The 18,370-nt window shown below is 39.1% G+C and overlaps 3 protein-coding genes across 3 annotated transcripts; 1 reads left to right on the forward strand and 2 right to left on the reverse strand.

Moving 5' to 3' along the window:
• Positions 1–5,391: 5,391 nt before the first annotated feature.
• Positions 5,392–7,232, reverse strand: LOC131307191 (uncharacterized). The gene is made up of 3 exons (XM_058333601.1): positions 5,781–7,232; positions 5,502–5,675; positions 5,392–5,421 (listed from the first exon to the last, which is right to left on the reverse strand). Exons 1-3 carry the CDS (start codon positions 7,230–7,232, stop codon positions 5,392–5,394), a joined length of 1,656 nt encoding a protein of 551 aa, XP_058189584.1.
• Positions 7,233–9,208: 1,976 nt separating this feature from the next.
• Positions 9,209–12,403, forward strand: LOC131306308 (uncharacterized). Its single transcript, XM_058332464.1, has 3 exons — positions 9,209–9,903; positions 10,784–10,903; positions 12,043–12,403. Exons 1-3 carry the CDS (start codon positions 9,346–9,348, stop codon positions 12,058–12,060), a joined length of 696 nt encoding a protein of 231 aa, XP_058188447.1. The 5' UTR covers positions 9,209–9,345; the 3' UTR covers positions 12,061–12,403.
• Positions 12,404–12,702: 299 nt separating this feature from the next.
• LOC131306306 (L-ascorbate oxidase homolog) lies at positions 12,703–17,122 on the reverse strand. Its single transcript, XM_058332462.1, has 8 exons — positions 16,876–17,122; positions 16,531–16,640; positions 14,599–14,869; positions 14,403–14,505; positions 13,951–14,293; positions 13,409–13,774; positions 13,245–13,323; positions 12,703–13,104 (listed from the first exon to the last, which is right to left on the reverse strand). Exons 1-8 carry the CDS (start codon positions 17,032–17,034, stop codon positions 12,901–12,903), a joined length of 1,635 nt encoding a protein of 544 aa, XP_058188445.1. The 5' UTR covers positions 17,035–17,122; the 3' UTR covers positions 12,703–12,900.
• Between the last annotated feature and the right edge of the window lie 1,248 nt (positions 17,123–18,370).

Below are 18,370 nucleotides of genomic sequence, written 5' to 3' on the forward strand. Positions count from 1 at the left end.
TAGTAGACTTAATTCTAAGTTTGTTTATTTAAAAATTATCCCTCCTTCCTTCTAAGATTGGGATTTGTTTGCTTTCTGCGGGCCGGCCGGAACACTCAGGATGATCATCAACGAATTAAAGAAATACAAGTACAAAATCAAATACTTAGTAGTTTGATGATCACTCTCTAGCTGCACATTAATTAAATCAAACGAAAGTACAGATCAGGTTTCGCAAGAAAAAGATATTTGGTGCATGGGTAATGACACAAGTATTTAAACAACAAGTTTTAATATATCTTCAAGATATTGCCACATAAGTAGTTATGAATTACCAGTTATTATCGCTTTATTTGATTAGTTTGACTGAAAAAATACAAGAGTCGATAATCGGAAGTGTTGAAGGAAGGAGGCTAGTCTCAAAAAATGCTCTCTCATAGGAGACAGTATATTTAGACGATAAATTCATAATCAATGAATTTTGTTGATGATATGATTATAGCATATATGGCACAATTTAATTTGCAGCCGGTGCTCCCTACTTAAAGAGATATTTTCCAAAGGAGAAACTAATAAGTGTTAGTGACTTTGAGTTGTTGAGCATAAAAAAAATAAATCCGTTAAGCCTGTTTTATTTTTTAGCTTAACAGCTAATTAACAAATCAACTTTTTAAATAACCCCAAACATGCAAGGCATGTGATCCATTCCAAGGTTAACCGTCGTAAACAAATAATTCAAGGAAAATACAGAAGAAAAAGAAAATAATTCCCGCAGACGGCTCAAAGCTAGAAACTTTCTGGGAAGAAAAATTCACTGCTTGGGATGACATGCTAGCCTCCTATAACCAATAGACGTACCAATCTTGAACGCCGGCCACTCGGTTGGAATCACTAATGACCAAATTCTTAAGGGCTTTTTTCGAAGCCGAAGCTATTTTTATTGTCTCATAACTGTGGTCAACAAAAAAACAGAAGAAGAGAGTATGGTTTTGGGATTTGGTGATGCAGATTACGTAGTGATTAAATAGATAACATTCCCAAAGACAAATGAATTTGGAGGGTGGGTTTGTGTTTATGATTAGAGATTATGATGACTGATGCAATCAGAAGGGGATGAGGTAACCAGATCATGAGACCAAGGTGTTCAAACTCCACGTACATTGAATGCGTTAAAGTTTTAGAAACTGTTAAGTACTCATGACAATATTTGATTATATCTTTATTCTCTCTTTTTTTTTTCATAACTTAGAGTGTCTGACCCACCTTATACGTACTTTGACTAATTTTTATGTACTTACCATTCACAAGCGGGTAAAACTTACAGCGGACCTTGTGGCATGGAACTTAATTTGGCGGAATTGCAAAAGGCAAATATACGTCTAAGTCTTCAAGTTTTGTATTAATATATAGTACATCCTATGTTTTCGCATGAAGCAAACTCGGCAGCACGCGGTGTTACTTCTCTAGCAAAGAGAGATCGTCTTCCTATAAAAGGGATTATAACCTAATGTTCTGTCTTAACTTTTATCAATACAACTTTAGAGTTTTCTCTCATTCTCGTGGATTCGAGTTTACGACTTCATTTAGATTAGTACGCAACTAGTCTTTTATCAATTCCGCTGCGTGGTATATGTTTGAACACTAGTATCCATTTTCAACCCGAGATTGTCTTATTCACGGCTCCGCCATTAATCACTTATTCACGGAGGTGCACGATCTCAACCGTCTATCTCAGCAATCAATATTATGGATTTTTTTTTAAAAATTCCGGGGAAGAGTCTTCCCCAGGAAGTTTTTTAAAAATTTGGATCGTCCAAAACACTTTGGACGTGCGGAATTGAGCACCGTAAACTCTTATTTACGAAAAACTTCGTAAATAAGATATTCCCTTTTCAACCCATATTCGGTGACATGCTTGATGAAGTGACAATTTTTAATTGGTTAAATGAATTTGTCTAGTCTCATTTGACTAGCTCCATGTACAATAGCCGAAAGCTAGTTACAATAGTCAAACAGGGCTCAAATGCCTTGGGTCCCGGAGATGCTTTCAAAGAGCCTTAACTGTATCTTGGTGATGTAGGACGGTGGCTGTGATGAGCGACAATGATAGAGGGACAAAATGAAACAGAATGAGTGACGGATGGCGCGCGACAAGATGAAATATAGGATGAGCAATAGAGTGGACAATGTAAGACTGACGGACTAGGCATCAAGACGAGTTTCGGAAGTTGAGATGACGATTCAATTTCGAGAAAAGGTGGAGGGATTTCGTCCCTTGCTTTGAAACGGTCGGGGTGGCAATTTAACATTCAAAAGCTTTGAACAGAATAAAAGGAAAGTGTGATATGTGGGAATCTTTGGATGTGTACATCCATAAATTACGCTACGGAACCTTTATGTTTAGTTTTCAGTCCCAGAAATCTGTGCGTATATATAGTATCCTAAAAATAAAGAAATAAAATGAAAATGGTACGTGCTATACGTGTAAAAATCGTTTTTTTTTAAAAATAAATGGAAAAAAGTAGTCAGGATGAAAACATAAGTGGATGCGTGATGAAGGACCAACATTGACAAGTTTGGGAGAAACTCTCAATACATATTATTCATATTCAGTCATCTATATATACAAGAGTACAATGATCAGATCCCATAATCAAGGGGATTCAAACTTCCTAAATTATCTACATCAAATCACATCATTAAGGGGATTAACTTCCTAAAATATATATATCAGATCCCATAATTATAGTTAACACTCCCCCTCAAGGTGGAGCGTGAATGTCAAGAACGCCCAACTTGCGAAGAAGAAGCTGGAACTGATCTTTGCCCAAGGACTTCGTAAAGATATCAGCAAGTTGCTCTTTACTAGGCATATATGCAGTACGGATGAAGCCTTGACGAAGTTTTTCTCTAATGAAGTGACAATCGATCTCAATGTGCTTTGTTCTTTCATGGAAGACCGGATTGGCGGCTATATGAAGTGCTGCTTGATTGTCGCAAAAGGGTATGGCAGGTTGAGGATGGTCAACTCCCATATCTTTCAAAAGAGATAGTAACCAAGTGATTTCACACGCAGCAGAGGCCATGGCGCGGTATTCGGATTCTGCGGACGACCTAGACACGGTGTGTTGTTTCTTGGTTTTCCACGAAATAGGTGAGGTGCCTAGAAATGAACAAAAACCAGTAGTCGAACGTCGTGTATCTGAACAGCTGGCCCAATCAGAGTCAGAATACATCCGAAGTTGAAGATCAGAGCTTGAAGATAAAAGAATTCCTTGACCAGGTGCTCGTTTCAAGTAGCGCACTAGGAGAAGAGCAACATCAAGATGCGGCTTGTGTGGTTGGCTCATGTACTGACTTAGAACATGAACAGGATACACAATATCCGGCCGAGTAATGGTGAGATAAATGAGGCGACTTACCAGTCTTCTATAGGAAGAAGGGTCAGTAAGCAAGGCACCATCAGAAGCATTCAATTTATGGTTTTGCTCCATTGGAATATGAACTGGTTGAGCACCTAGTAAACCAATTTCTTCAATAATTTCAAGAGCATATTTCTGTTGCGAAAGGCAAATACCTCTTGCAGATCGCGCAACCTCAAGACCAAGAAAATATTTGAGAAGTCCAAGGTCTTTAAGATGAAATCGCTGGTGAAGAAATTCCTTGAGATGACGAATGTCAGTTTCATTATTTCCGGTGACAATAATGTCATCCACATAGACAAGGACAATAGTGAACTGTTGATCACGAGAGCGAGTGAATAGAGAATAATCTGTTTTGGATTGGATAAACCCATCGTCTATAAGAGCAGTAGAGAATTTAGCAAACCATTGGAGTGAAGCCTGCTTAAGACCATATAAGGACTTAAGAAGACGACATACCTTTGTCTCCCCCTGTCGTCGAAAACCTTGAGGAAGGGACATATAGACTTCTTCTTCAAGATCTCCATGGAGAAAAGCATTTTGCACATCGAGCTGATGTAGGGGCCAAGAATGAGCTGATGCAATGGCAAGAAGACAGCGTGTAGTAACTAGTTTTGCAACTGGAGCAAACGTCTCATGATAGTCAAGGCCTTCTGTTTGATTATAACCTTTAGCAACGAGACGAGCTTTGTAACGTTCTATGGTGCCATTAGCTCGATATTTGATTTTATAAACCCACTTACAACCGATGGCCTTTTTACCAAGAGGCAAATGTGTTAGTTGCCAAGTACAATTCTGCTCAAGAGCGAGAAATTCATTAGCCATAGCAGCACGCCAATTTGGGTCTTGCATGGCCTGACAAAAAGAATTGGGTTCCACAACAGAAGAAATTGCTGCAACAAATTTGTGGTGAGAAAGAGACAATTGTTGATAGGATATGCATGAGGATAATGGATAAGACATACCTTTCTGTGAACCAAGCAAAGAAGAAGAGAAAGGAACAGTCGGCAATTGAGCTTGAGAGCAGTGGAAGTCTCGAAGATAGCTAGGTGGATGACGCACACGTTGTGGTCGAGAGGATGTCGAAGTAGGAGGGACGGAGGAAGGTATAATGGATATATCTGGACAAGTGGAAGGGTGAGAATCATGTGAATCTGTATGCAGTGGACTAGAGATGCAAGAAGGTGTATCACATGGTTCAGGCAGAGAACGTGAAGAATGTGATATATCAAGGGAATTGTGATAGTCAGGTATAGGGAGGGGAATAACAGAATCTGACTTGAATTTTTGGGAAGAATATTGAAAGGGGAAAATTGTTTCATGAAAGATAACATCTCGACTCGTGAAAATTTCATGAGTGCTGAGATCATAAACACGATAACCCTTTTTACCAAGAGGATAACCAACAAAAACACATTTGCGAGCTCTTGGACTGAATTTATCTCGAGAAGGGTTAAGATTAGCTGTATAACAAAGACATCCGAATACTCGAAGATGAGAGTAATCAGGTTTTCTATTAAACAGAACTTCGTGTGGTGATCTATTTGAGAGTATGGGAGTGGGAATGCGATTGACCAAATATGTGGCAGCTAAGACGCATTCACCCCAGAAAGCAAGGGGTAGATGTGCTTGAAATCGAAGAGCTCGAGCAACTCCAAGAATGTGACCATGTTTGCGTTCTACAACTCCATTTTGTTGGGGAGTGGCAACACAGCTTGATTGATGAAAAATACCATGTTCTTGAAGAAATGGATTGATTAATTTGGAAAAGAATTCTCGTCCATTATCTGTTCTGATTTGTTTGACTTTGCATTGAAACTGGGTATCAACAAATGCGAAAAAATACTTAAGAAAGAGAGGAGTTTCAAATTTATGTCGCATCAAAAATACCCATGTGCAACGAGTAAAGTCATCAACGATGGTGAGAAAATAACGAGCCCCACAATGAGATGGGGTTTGATAACCACCCCATATGTCACAATGTATCAAATCAAATGGGCCAAGAGAGGAAATTGAACTCCTAGGAAAAGGGAGTCGCTTAAATTTTGCTAACGGACAGATATCACAATGACAAGAATCTTGAATTGAAATATCACTAACAGTTTTTGACAATGCTTGTAAACGACTAGAAGAAACATGACCAAGCCGCCAATGCCACAAGTCAAAAGTTGGACGAATAGAAACAAAAGAAGTGCTAGAAGCATCCCAATGGTGAAAGTAGTAAAGACCATTTTTCTGCTCAACTATTCCAATCTTCCTCTTCTGGGGTTGGTCCTGAAAGATGCAAGAGTTTTGAGTAAATAAAACGGAAATAGACGTAGAAGCCGTGACCTTACTGATGGAAAGTAGATTGAAACCAAAAGAAGGGACACACAAAACATGGTCAAGCAAAATTGTTGGAGTGAGAAAAACAGAACCAACACCAGTGACTGCAGCAGTAGTTCCATTCGGAAGTTTAACAGATAACATGGTAGAAGTGGGTGTAAACGTATGGAAAAGTGAGGAATCAAATACCATATGATCTGATGCACTCGTGTCCACTATCCATGTTCCAAAGGATAAAGAGGATGGGTAAGAAACAGAATTACCTGCAAAATGAGTTGATGGGGGTGTATTACCAGTATTGATGAGATTGAGTAAGTGTTGATATTGCTCAGCAGTGAAGGCTTGAGCCGTGTGGGTGAGGTTGACTGGATTTGTTGGAACTATATGACTAGGAGTTTGACGTGATAAGGAACCCGAGCCATCCACAAAACCTTGGTTGGCATGGAACTCTTGAGAAGAACAAACATTAGCAGCAGTTGCAAAACCGTTGGCCGGTGCTTGAGTGCTAGTCTGATGAAAGAGAGGGGCTCTGATAGTGGGCTTATTGACTCCCTCATTTTTGGAATGTTTGTTGGACTGATGAAGACTATGGCCGGGTGGGTAACCAACGAGTTTGTAGCAATTTGCTTTGGTGTGTCCAACCCATTTGCAATGCTCGCAAATGGGACGTGGTTTGCGATGACCACTAGCAGTTGGCGATGGAGCAATCTGATAATTAGACGGGAAAGGGGCAGCATAGTTATTGGAAGCTAGAAATGCAGCAGATTCTAGTTCAACCGATGGATTTGTAGAAATCTTGCGTTGTTTCTCTTTTTGAAGCAAAAGAGAATAGGCACGATTAATAGATGGAAGCGGATCCATAAGAAGAATTTGGCCACGAATGTTGCCATTAGTATCATTGAGACCCATAAGAAATTGGGTTAGCTTCTCCTGTTGCTGGTAGTCTTGTAGGGCCTTTGAAGAACCACAATGACAAGTAGGAATAGAAAGATAAGAATAAAGTTCATCCCACAAGGATTTCAACTTTGTGTAATAAGAAGAAATGGAAAGTATCCTTTGAGAATGAAGAGCAATATCGCGGCGTAACTGATAAATTCTAGGAGCATTTGTTACGGCAAAACGCTCCTTGACATCATTCCAGATGGCAGAAGCGTAGGTCTCATACATCACACTATCAGCGATTTTGGCAGAAAGAGAGTTGAGGAGCCAAATCTTCACCATATCATTGCAACGTTTCCAAATCTGATGGTCTGCTGTAGATGATGGAGGAATCTCCAAAGAACCATCAATGAAACATAGTTTATTTTTAGCGTTCAACGCTGTGCTCATAGCACGACTCCATGAAGAATAATTATCTCCATTTAGAGGATGAGAAACTAGTATAGTGCCCGGACTATCTGAGTGGTGTAGGAAATAGGGACTGGAAGAATCAATACTTGCAGCTACGACATCAGCACTCTTTATTACTTCTATAGTGGAAGATGAGGTTTTACTAACTGTAGCCATTAGGTTCACAACTGAAAAGAGGAGAGATAGAACAGGAATGTGTTCTATGAAGAAAGAGAGCAGGAATGTGTTCTTATGAAATGAAATTCTTGAGAAGGATTATGAGAAAAGGGAACGTACTCAAAACGGTAAACAGGGATCTTAATGCTTTGATTCCATGACAAGTTTGGGAGAAACTCTCAATACATATTATTCATATTTAGTCATCTATATATACAAGAGTACAATGATCAGATCCCATAATCAAGGGGATTCAAACTTCCCAAATTATCTACATCAAATCACATCATTAAGGGGATTAACTTCCTAAAATATATACATCAGATCCCATAATTATAGTTAACAAACATTTAAGTACCCCAAATTAAACTTTCATTATTCAGGTTTTTCTCCTTTTGGGTTGAAAAGACTCGAAACGCCGAATTGTCTCTTTTTTAAAGTAAAGGGAAAAAGACGGTCAATGACGTGTTTAGATAATTAATACCTTCCAAAGACAAGCTAAGAACAATTGTTAATACTGAAAATGTTCTTAACGAGTATTAATTATCCAAACACATCTTGGATTATCATTTTTCCTAAAGTAAAATAAGGACGAATCCAATTTTAGCGAACTAGGTCCAGCCCAAACAACTGGAAGGTAGAAAGCCTTTTTTTATTACGGAGTATTTTATTGAAAATTGATTCTGTAACTTCTTTTTTATTAAGTTCATTCTTCTTTTTTTTTCTTTTTTTACAAAATAAATCATTTTATATAAACACAAAGAGAATTAAAATTAAAAAAAAATTGACAAAATCACTCCCCGTTTTATTTCCCTCAAAAAACAATTCCTGTTTCATAGTATGTAGAAATTTTACAAAGCCAATTGGCAATGAGTGGAGAGGTCTCAGATGTTATTAAGTGATCACTCTCGAAAAACAATTCCTGTTTCATAGTATGTAGAAATTTTACATCTATCTCAAAGCCAATTGGCAATGAGTGGAGAGGTTCCTGTTTCATAGTATGTAGAAATTTTACATCCATCTCAAAGCCAATTGGCAATGAGTGGAGAGGTCTCAGATATTATTAAGTGATCATTCATTCTACTCTCAAGCAATGTGGGATTCATTTCCTTAACATTCCCCCTACGTGCAACCGCGTTTGAGGTCTGTCACATGTAGCCACTTTTGGGTCCTATCATCATGTAGCTTTTTTGCTGGTCTGTCATCGTGGGGTGTGAATTATGAATTTTATAAAATGTGGGGTGGAACGGGTCCCGCTCTGATACTATGTAGAAACTTTATATTTATCTCAAAGCCAATTTGTAGAAACGTCATCGTGGGATGTGGATTATGAATTTTATAAAATGTGAGGTGGAACGGGCCCTGTTCTGATATTATGTAAAAATTTTATATCTATCTCAAAGTCAATTTGTAGAAACATTATATTCATCTCAAAGCCAATTGGCAATGAGTAGAGAGGTTCCAGATGTTTGAAGTCAGTTGGCAATGAGTGGAGAGGTCTCATATGTTATTAAGTGATCACCTATTTCACTTCCAAGCAATGTGAGATTCATTTCCTTAATATCTCCCTCACGTTCATTTCCTTAACATCCCCTCATGTGCAGCCGCGTTTGAGATCTGTCACGTGTTGTTACTTTTGAGTCCCATGCAGCCACTTTTGAGTCCTATCACCCCTTATGTGCAACCAGCCGCTTTTGAGGTCTGTCACTTTTGGGTCCTATCATCCCCCACGTGCAGTCCGTCCCATTTGAGGTCTGTCACGTGTAGTCACTTTTAAGTCCTATGTAGTCATTTTTGGATCCTATCATTGTGCAACTTTTTTGCTGGTCTGTCATCATGAGGTGTGGATTGTAAAAATTTTTAAAATATGGGATGGAATGGGTCATGTGAAAACTTTATATCTATCTCAAAGTCAATTAGCAATGAGTTGAGAGGTCGCAGATGTTATAAAGTAATCACCAATTCCACTCTCACGCAACGTGTGATTCATTTCATTAACGTAGTACTTCTCTAGGTATTCAAACCCTAGAAGCATCGTATCCCTCCAGGCTCCAAGCGTACGTTATCGCAACTTCGATCAATCGAGAGAGAGAGAGAGAGAGATAGAGAGAATATGCCGAAGAAACTGGGCGTGAACAGCAAAGCCGAGGAGGCTAGGGCTCGGAAGAACGCCACCGAATCCGATCGCAAAGAGCGCGAGTGCCGGGAGAAAGAGGACCAGTACTGGCGCGAAGCCGAGGGCGCAAAGTCGCGCGCCGCCAAGAAGCGTGAGGAGGAGGCAGAGAAGCGCGCCGAGGCCGCCACTCGCAAAGCCGAGGCGCGCCGGATCGCCGAGCTTGAGGAGAAGGAGCTCGAGAAAGCTGGGAAGAAGCCCGATAAGAAGGCCACCCGCGTGTCCATCCCAGTCCCCAAGGTCACCGAGGCGGAGCTCAGGCGGCGCCGCGAGGAGGAGCAGGCGCAGCTTACCAAGAGAGCGGAGGAAGCAAAGCGGCGCCAGAGCCGGACTCAGGGAGAGGAGGAGTATGAGAAGATTGTACTTGTTGCTAATACCAATCGTGATGATTCGATTATCGAGGCGAGATCGGTTGAGGATGCGATTGCGAAGATGGTGGTTGCGGATACCTTGCCTGTGGATAGGCATCCCGAAAGGAGACTCAAGGCATCGTTCAAGGTGCGTTCTATTGATCATGAAATTGCACGTTTGATTCTAATTATGTTATTTTTGTTGTGCGGACTGTACACATGTTGGGTTATGTATTCTATAATTCCACTGTACTGGATTTACTGGTGCAATTCCTATAATAAAGACGTTCTGCTATAAATATAGCGGATTGTTATTGCATTGGTACACACTGAATTGGAAATTCAACCTATATAGCATTCAGTAATTAATTGTGGAGATATCTATTTTGAACACATAGTGCGCTTTCATGTCGATTCCAACTTCTTTAGGTTGGAAGTTGGACAAGAAATTTGGTCATTCTTAATATCCAGTGCCTCACAATTCTGTAAGTCAAGGGATATGTACTGAAGATCTTTAATTGAAATGTCTTAGTCCAGTCTTGCAGTTGAGCAAGAAAGCTTGTAACCTAGCGGAGTTGCAGTTTCTTTCTTAATCAGGACTTGACCACTTTGCTTAGTGTCTGTGTTGGCCCTGTTGGGTGATTGGCTTAGGCTGAGATGCAACCTAAATATCGGCATACCTTGTTACGATTTGTAGGAAAATTGATTAAAGAGATCATACATTTAAGAATTCAATAAAGATATCCAACATCGGCATTGTACCTTAAATCTAATAAGGAATTGTTGTTCTTGCTAATTAGAAACAAGAATGAGCATTGGAAACTACTTGCAATTTAATAGTGGGATGGACAAAAAAAACTTAAAAAGGTATTGGTATGGTTGCGAATTTTTATTCCTACGCTAAATGAATGTTGATCCTAGCTAAATTGCATGCATAAAGTTTGAAAATTTCGTTAGACGTCATCAGAATACGTACTGAAAGTTTCCCCTTTCATCTGTTGGTTATCTATTGAATTCATATCTCATAGGTTTTCGAAGAAGCTGAGCTTCCCAGGCTGAAGGAAGAAAAACCAGGTCTTACTCACACCCAGTACAAGGACATGATATGGAAGCTTTGGAAAAAGTCTCCAGACAATCCTTTGAACCAGGTAAACTTTACTGATCCTTTAGGCAATCATGTGTAAGGTGGTTTTGATGGTCTTTTGTTAGGTTATCATCCACCACTCTTATGGCGTACTAAGATTATTGTCTCACCTAGTCACCTTTCTTTTTCATGTTTACTTTCCTAGTATTGGTTTCCAATATGAGTATGGTACATCACATTATTAATTTATTTTAAGCTTTGCTTTCCTAGTTAGAATAATAACCCATCATTTAAGGGTTCTTACTAAGTTTTTCGAACATCATCCAAATATAATGTGTAAAATCCTGTGATCTTCTTGTCGAACTATTTTCTGGAATACAAGTTCGAATTCCACATCAGTTTTTATAGTTGCAATGGAAAACCTTCTTCAGCAAGTTCAGTTGCAGTTATATCATGTTCTACTTGAGTGTTTGCTTTCTGAAGGATCGTGACCATAAACTGTCACTTAGTTGTTTCGCATATTGTTCCCATCTTTTTGCCTTGTGTTGTATCTTGAGTCACTCGATTTGCAAGCATGCTAGGGAGGATGGCGGTTGAGGTCTACCCCTTCTGTTGGGCCTCAATTATTTGGTCTGTTGGGTTTGGGTCATGGTATTTGTAGCTATCAATGGGATTTGATGGTTGCATTCCAGTTTTAAAAGCGTTCTTTAATTATGGATAGCTGCAGACATGAGGCTAATACCCCAAAATCTTGCAGGCAAATAGTTCATAGTCTTGAATGGTGTAATCTCAAAAATGTTGGTGGTACTATTAGTTGTCACTTGTCATCTACCTCCATCGATCCATGGGACATTAGGGGAGGCTTTTGGGTGCCCCTTGCAGTAGAGGTTTATTGCCTAACTAGACTATGCTGTCATTTCATACTGTTTGTTACAGATGGTTTGTAATTGTGGCATTCTATAAGAAACTGTACCTTTATTTCCAGCTCACTGGTTAAAGAATACTCTTTCTTAATTAATTCCTTCATTTCCTTGTATGTTTGGAAAACCTCAGATAAAGCCCATTTTTCATCTGTCTTGTACATTAAGTAATCAATGAAAGAGTTAATGCTATTAACTTCATTAATGCCTTTGTTGAAGTAATGTAGATTTTAGAATTGATTTTTGGTTTGATTGGTTTTCGTTTTGGACTCCTGATTTGCAGGTGCAGATTTCAGAGTGATAAACTCTTGCATCTCCAGACACAATGGCTGACAAATTCCGTAGTTTCACTTTGAATGAGGCTGCAGTGTTGCGAGTCTGTGGGCATATTTAACTATTGAGGGCTTCTGTAGTAAATATGAGTATGGCGTGTCCAAACTTTAGTAAAAAGCCAGATTGCTGTAATTATGCTTTTCTTCCAATAAGTTCCCTGTATGTGATTGCGATTATTGGCCGCTTTTGTTCAGTTAATATTGTCGCTGTAAACATTTGATTGTGGCGATCCATACTGCAAGAATCAGCAGTTATTGAAATGCTTTTGTTGCCGTTTCAAAAATAAAAATAAAAAATGCTTTTGTGTCCAAGATTGGATTAGCAGATAGAAAGCCGTACTAAGTTATAAATGATTTGTGGTCTTCTATGTGATCTCTGTTGTAGTGTTTGCAGATGATGAACATCACACACACACACACACGCACACACACATATCCCTTCTTATGAGGAATCCCCTACTTACCTTAAGTGTGGACCTCATAGATTCCGATCGAATTTCAATGATCTGAGCCGTTCAATGTGATCAGAACGTAATTTTAAGGATACCTGCGTGAAATCGTCAAAAAAAAAGTTATGTGTGTGTGTGTATTTCAAACTAATGGATCTCGTGTGAGTTCACTCACTAATGTTATTGAGGAAGAACCACTACAAGATGTATGTGTTGCGGATTTATTCAGTCACATTACAACAAATCCAAATAACAGATCCCAGAATCATCCTTCGGCTAAAAATATGACCAGTTGTTCAGGTCATTATAGACTTGTATAGGTTAGTCCCTTCATCCTCTTCAGAAGCTTCATGCAATTGGTCATGCGGTCCTGCCCTCTGCTCTACCGCAAAGAAGGGCGTTTTTTGGAATGGGGTATTCATCCCTGAAAGACTGATATGAGGTATAAACGCGCAGATAAAACTGTTGTCCGAGATACTGGCGTGCCCAAAACTCTGTTCTTAGATTCCACATTCCAACATTGTCAAGTGATATGTACACAGCAGTCCATGAATTTGGATACACCTGCAACACCAACCATACCTTTTGAGTTAATGTTATTCTGAACATTAGGTTCTTTATTTATTTGTTTTTGTGCAGAATATTGATTTCCACTCTCAAACAGTGTCAACTACTTGCAAAGACATGGAGAATTAATCATCCACCTGTGTGGTACAACGGAAAACTGCATCTCTTAGATTGTACTGCTTCCTACTAGCAGGAGTCCATCGGCCCCCATCCATTCTGCAAAAAAAGGAAAACGTCCCAGTTCAGTATTTACTCCGTCGGTATGCCAGTTATGTTAAGATGGGTGGAAGGAAGCTCTTACCCAACCACGAAGAAAGAATACCCATCAAGGTGCCAGCTTTGTATAATGCTCTCACGGTTCTCAAACACAACTTCGATAAAAGCTCTGTAGTCAGCGCCCATAACTGATGTGTCGAGGTACACTTTTGCATCATTGGGGTTGTCAGATATGCTACCAACGCGGAAAACTCCTTCGATCTTGAAATAGTCTGCAAGCTTGAGGGGTGTGTCAGCAGGGACGAAGGAGACTCTGTTAATTGCATATCTCTGCTTGCCATTGACTTGAGCTGCTGAATTAGCCAGTTTGATAGTTCTGGTGATGTTTATAAGACCATAGTGGTAAGAGCCCTGTGGGTTAGGTCTTGGTCCGCTTGCTGTAAGGTTTGTCCTGTAACGATTGGTCAAGTTATTTGAGTTACAGACTAATTATGGATTGAAATCATGCAATTTCCATCTGATAACCCAGAATTTTTTTTAGTTTTGAGACATGTCGAACTGACTGCATACGGATGTCAAATTATGGTGTTAGGACAAACTGGATGAACTACAGTATAAGGGGAGAACCTGATGGCACGAGCCTGGTTTAGGGACCACTCGACTGTGGTGGGTGCGCTGGGTGGTAGACCAGACACCGGCTTGGCAGAGTTGCTATAGTGAAGTATGGCGGTGGCGTTGAGGACTTTGTTGGTGAAACGAGTGGAAACTGCAATATAGTAGTCCTGAGGCGATTGGTTTGCTGTAACTAACACAGAGTAGGATTGGCCTACATGGACATCGAGGGAGGACAAGGTGGTTTGCAGAGTATGAGTCCCTTCAACCTCAACCAACTTCATATCATGCCCTTGAATACGAAAATTGAGAGTATTTTGGAGTCCCACATTGGATATTCTAAGCCTGTAAGTTTTTCCTAATGCATACCCAAAAAACACTCGTCAGTATATTATGCTGATCGATATATATATGTATGTAATTGGAAGCATCAATAGTTAGCGGTTAACTTTTGACTCAGCAGCTACCTGGTTCAACTGTAAAAGATGCACCATTGGGTCTGCGGCCGTTGATCAGGATGCCATCAGGGAAAGGAAGCCTTTTGCCAAGGTCCAAAATGGCCTTCAACATCTGCAGTATCGGTATAGGTAGTATCAAAACACAGATTTAGCCTTCTCTTTGTTGTTATGCATTTGACATGCGTTGGTGGAATATTTAATTTACCTTGTGATCTTTTTTGTACCAATCTCCGATGAGTACAGTGTAATCAGCTGCTGGTTCTGGAAATGGGACAGGAATGAGTGGCCTGCTGAGAATCCTAATGCCTCCAAATCCACCTGCAGCCTTGTGGAAAGCAAGAGATGGGAAATAGAAGAAGCTGCCAATCTGATCTTTCATTTGCAATGTGTAAGTGAAGTTCTTCCCTGGAGGAATGGGGCATGTAGTTCCATAAACTCCATCTTGGTATGAGTTCTTCCTCTGTTGTATTCCATTCCTGTGTTATATTATAGGCCACACAAAATACTTGGTTCCGTAAGCCAACTTGTGAAGATTCCGTAAGCCAATAGTTATTAAATTTTCAAGAGGCGAAATTTAAGTTAAGTAACCGCATAATCGGAAAAATGGACATGGGGTTCTGTTGGTTGGCTGGTTTATTCGTATTTAGTCACATAATCCATAGGATATGAGTCTAACACCTGTATCCAGTATCCTGACGCTCGCTTCTTACCTCCAATGGAGTAAACTAGAAGCGCTGGTCTTTAGCCCAATGGATGGGGCACCTCATAATTTTTTCCACGATTTGAATATCGGGATATATGTGGCACTGTCAAAAAATTGACTTGACGGAACTACTTTAAAATCAATAGTCTATTTTTATGAAACCGTTTTAAATAAGGTTCATAACTAACTACACGTTTATTAATTTGAAAAGAGTAGTCCCAATGCATGTCTCTGAAAGTAATATAATCCATCAATCCAACAACTTTGATTGAGATACATGACCTGTCCATCAATATCCATCTAGTCATTTAATTACGGGAAAAGGGAAAAAGAAAGATCATCGTAGTTTTTAAATATATTTCAAGATCATATTTCATTCATTTATTTAGTGAGGAGATAAGATTAGTAGCGTAGCATTACCTCTGAAGCGGACATGGGGGCCCCATAGAGAAAGGGTGCACTACAGTAGTGTGCGATTCGAGCTTTCCACATCGATAGTCAATGGTTCATATTTCATCTCAGCTCCTGCAGATTCGAGTCATCTATTGCCGAGATGAATCTTAACCATTAATAACTGAGATAGACGGCTCGAATTGCGTACTATAGCCTTATAGTGCACCACTGCAATACAGGGAGTAGTCAGGGACCCCGGCCCCCTCCGAAGCTATGGAATGTCTTATGTTTCTATAGAATTGGTATCATTTGTCACGTTTGAAACTTTTTATTGGTCTTAAATCTTTTTATTTTTTTGGGCTAGTTTTTGGAGGCCTAAATCTACTTTCATAGCTAGTTGGGTAAATCAAATTAAAAGGCTCAAAATATTGTTGTGAGAAATTCCCGAGGCTAATATATATGTAATTTACAAACGCTGAAATTCTTCCCCATGCATCTCCTATTTTCTTTCTTTGAGACAATTAAAAGCACGGGTGCGGTGGGGATAGGCATAGGCTGGCTGAGTGGCTCTTCCCAAACGAGGCCAATAGCGACGGTTTCCCACCTAAACAGTTCAGTTCAGTTGCATGTTCCTCCTCCACGTAAAAGCCGGCTGGCCATGTCGATCGAGAAGACATTCTCAAAAGACGTACGGTAGGGTAGGTATCTATCAACACATATATGTATGTATGTATGTATGTATATCTTTTGACACGTACGTCTTAATTTCCTTGTCGTCGATCTGTAAACTCATGTACCTACCTACCCAAACCCAGTAGAAGTGCTCCTCTATGATCTGGACCAAAGTAACACCAACTCCTAATTCTAACAATCCTCAGGATATTACTGATCATCACCATTCCATACTACAGTTACATACACCTATATATATATATATATATATATATATATATATATATATATATATATATATATATATGTGAATGCATGTATACAAAAATGCATGTATGAGAGAGAGAGAGAGAGAGAGAGAGATCTGACCAAGAGATGAGAAAAGGTTCCGGTAAGCTATTGTACACGTTAATAATGAGGTTGTCATTCGTAGCAGAGTATATATCAGGACCAGGAAATTGTCCATTTATAAGAATTCCCTGCATATTTATACAAATAAAAACACACGAACACAGTAAATGAACTAATCTCTCAACAGAATCAAACGACAACGTACGACCCATTATTACTGTTCTATTGGGTTCAAGTTTTATCTTTCAAATCTTCCCTCCACATGAACAGTAATAATGGGTTTGTGAAATTTGTACGTAAAAAACCCATGTTACACTATAGATAAAAAAAAGAAGAAGAAAAAACCATGTTAGAAAAAACTACCTGTTGACGAACACCAAGGGGATAGATATCTCCATAGCTAACATTCCAAGTGAAAAATCTATAAGGATCCTCAGCGCCTACACTGCCCGCCGCTAAAATGTAAACAATGGCAAAACAAAGGTACCATGTAGTTGCGGGTTCCCCTGAATTTAGCCCCATTTTCACCACAAGAGCATGCGCGCTAACACACGCAGAGAGAGAGAGAGAGAGAGCAGAAGCCCCTTCAATGGTTATTGAATAAATATTGGTATTGGTAGTGGTAGAGATGGTCACGTTTATATATATATGCAAGTTGATGGGGAATTACGGGAAAAAGGCGTGGAGGGAAATGGGGTTGACGGTTGAGGCTGCATATATGGAACATACGCGGTGTGGTGTGGTGTGGTGTGTTAGTCAAGGCTTTTATTATTATTATATTATTATTTTCAACTGAGGAAGCCATTTTTATGGACCTACCCCATTTTAAGTCATATTCACCCCCACTAGCCATTAGAAAAATAGTCGCAAAAAGCTTAATGCAATTTTTTTTTAATAATTTATATATTTGGTTCAACTTACGCGCACATCGACAAACTTTGGAGACTGATTCTACCACCCACTTGCTGAGATCCTAATTACAGTCAGAGCTTTGAATGAATTGGTCCCAAAAAAATTAATAAAATTTGAGAGGTTTTGATTAAAAGACCTTGGAGGTATCAACCCCCGTAAAATTATAGCTCTTGATTAGTGTAACTGCTGTGCAAAAGCAAACAGTTGCATAATGTCACGCATGGAAGATTTAGGTTTTTCGTTACAAATTGAAGTTTGAGATGGCATATAATTTCTCGCTTCACTTAAGTAGTAGTAGATTTTTTTTTTTTTTTATGTCGTGTCACATAAAATTATGTTGTCATACTGTAAAAAGTGAGCTATTTTCAGATTGATATTTCGAGCATGGTTCTTGTCGTTATTTGATACGAAATACTAGTTTAATTATTGTTATTCGAAATGCCCTTCTTAACCTTCTATATTTAGTATTCTAAAACAAACATTTACAAAAAAAAATCTGTTTTTCTCTTAGAAAACGTTAGTTACATTACTCTCAAATTACGAGAAAATCCACGAATCCTTACTTTTGGAGGGGGGCTAAGAAATCTCATTTATCGTTTGAGCAATCATATGGCCACAGATGTGAACAGAGTTGTCCAAAGTATACGTTGACATAAGGTACAAGCACGACTCAAAAATACTGTATTATATTGTTCCGAAAATATTTACTCCTATATATGTCTAATCTGTGTCTTACAATTGTGTTGCGATCATTTTGATCCTTAGCACGATTAAAAAAAAATGATCATTTCCCTCAGCATTTGCTTGAGTAAACGTAGGGTTTGACCCAGAAGATTATGAAACGACTAGGTGTTCGGACAAATAAGCTATTTTGACTTATTTTTTGTTCTTATTTAAATTTTTTCGTATCACTTAGCTTATTGTCATTTTTTTGGAGATTATTGCA

Source organism: Rhododendron vialii, chromosome 11a, assembly GCF_030253575.1.
Source record: "Rhododendron vialii isolate Sample 1 chromosome 11a, ASM3025357v1".
In the NCBI taxonomy this organism is placed as follows: domain Eukaryota; kingdom Viridiplantae; phylum Streptophyta; class Magnoliopsida; order Ericales; family Ericaceae; genus Rhododendron; species Rhododendron vialii.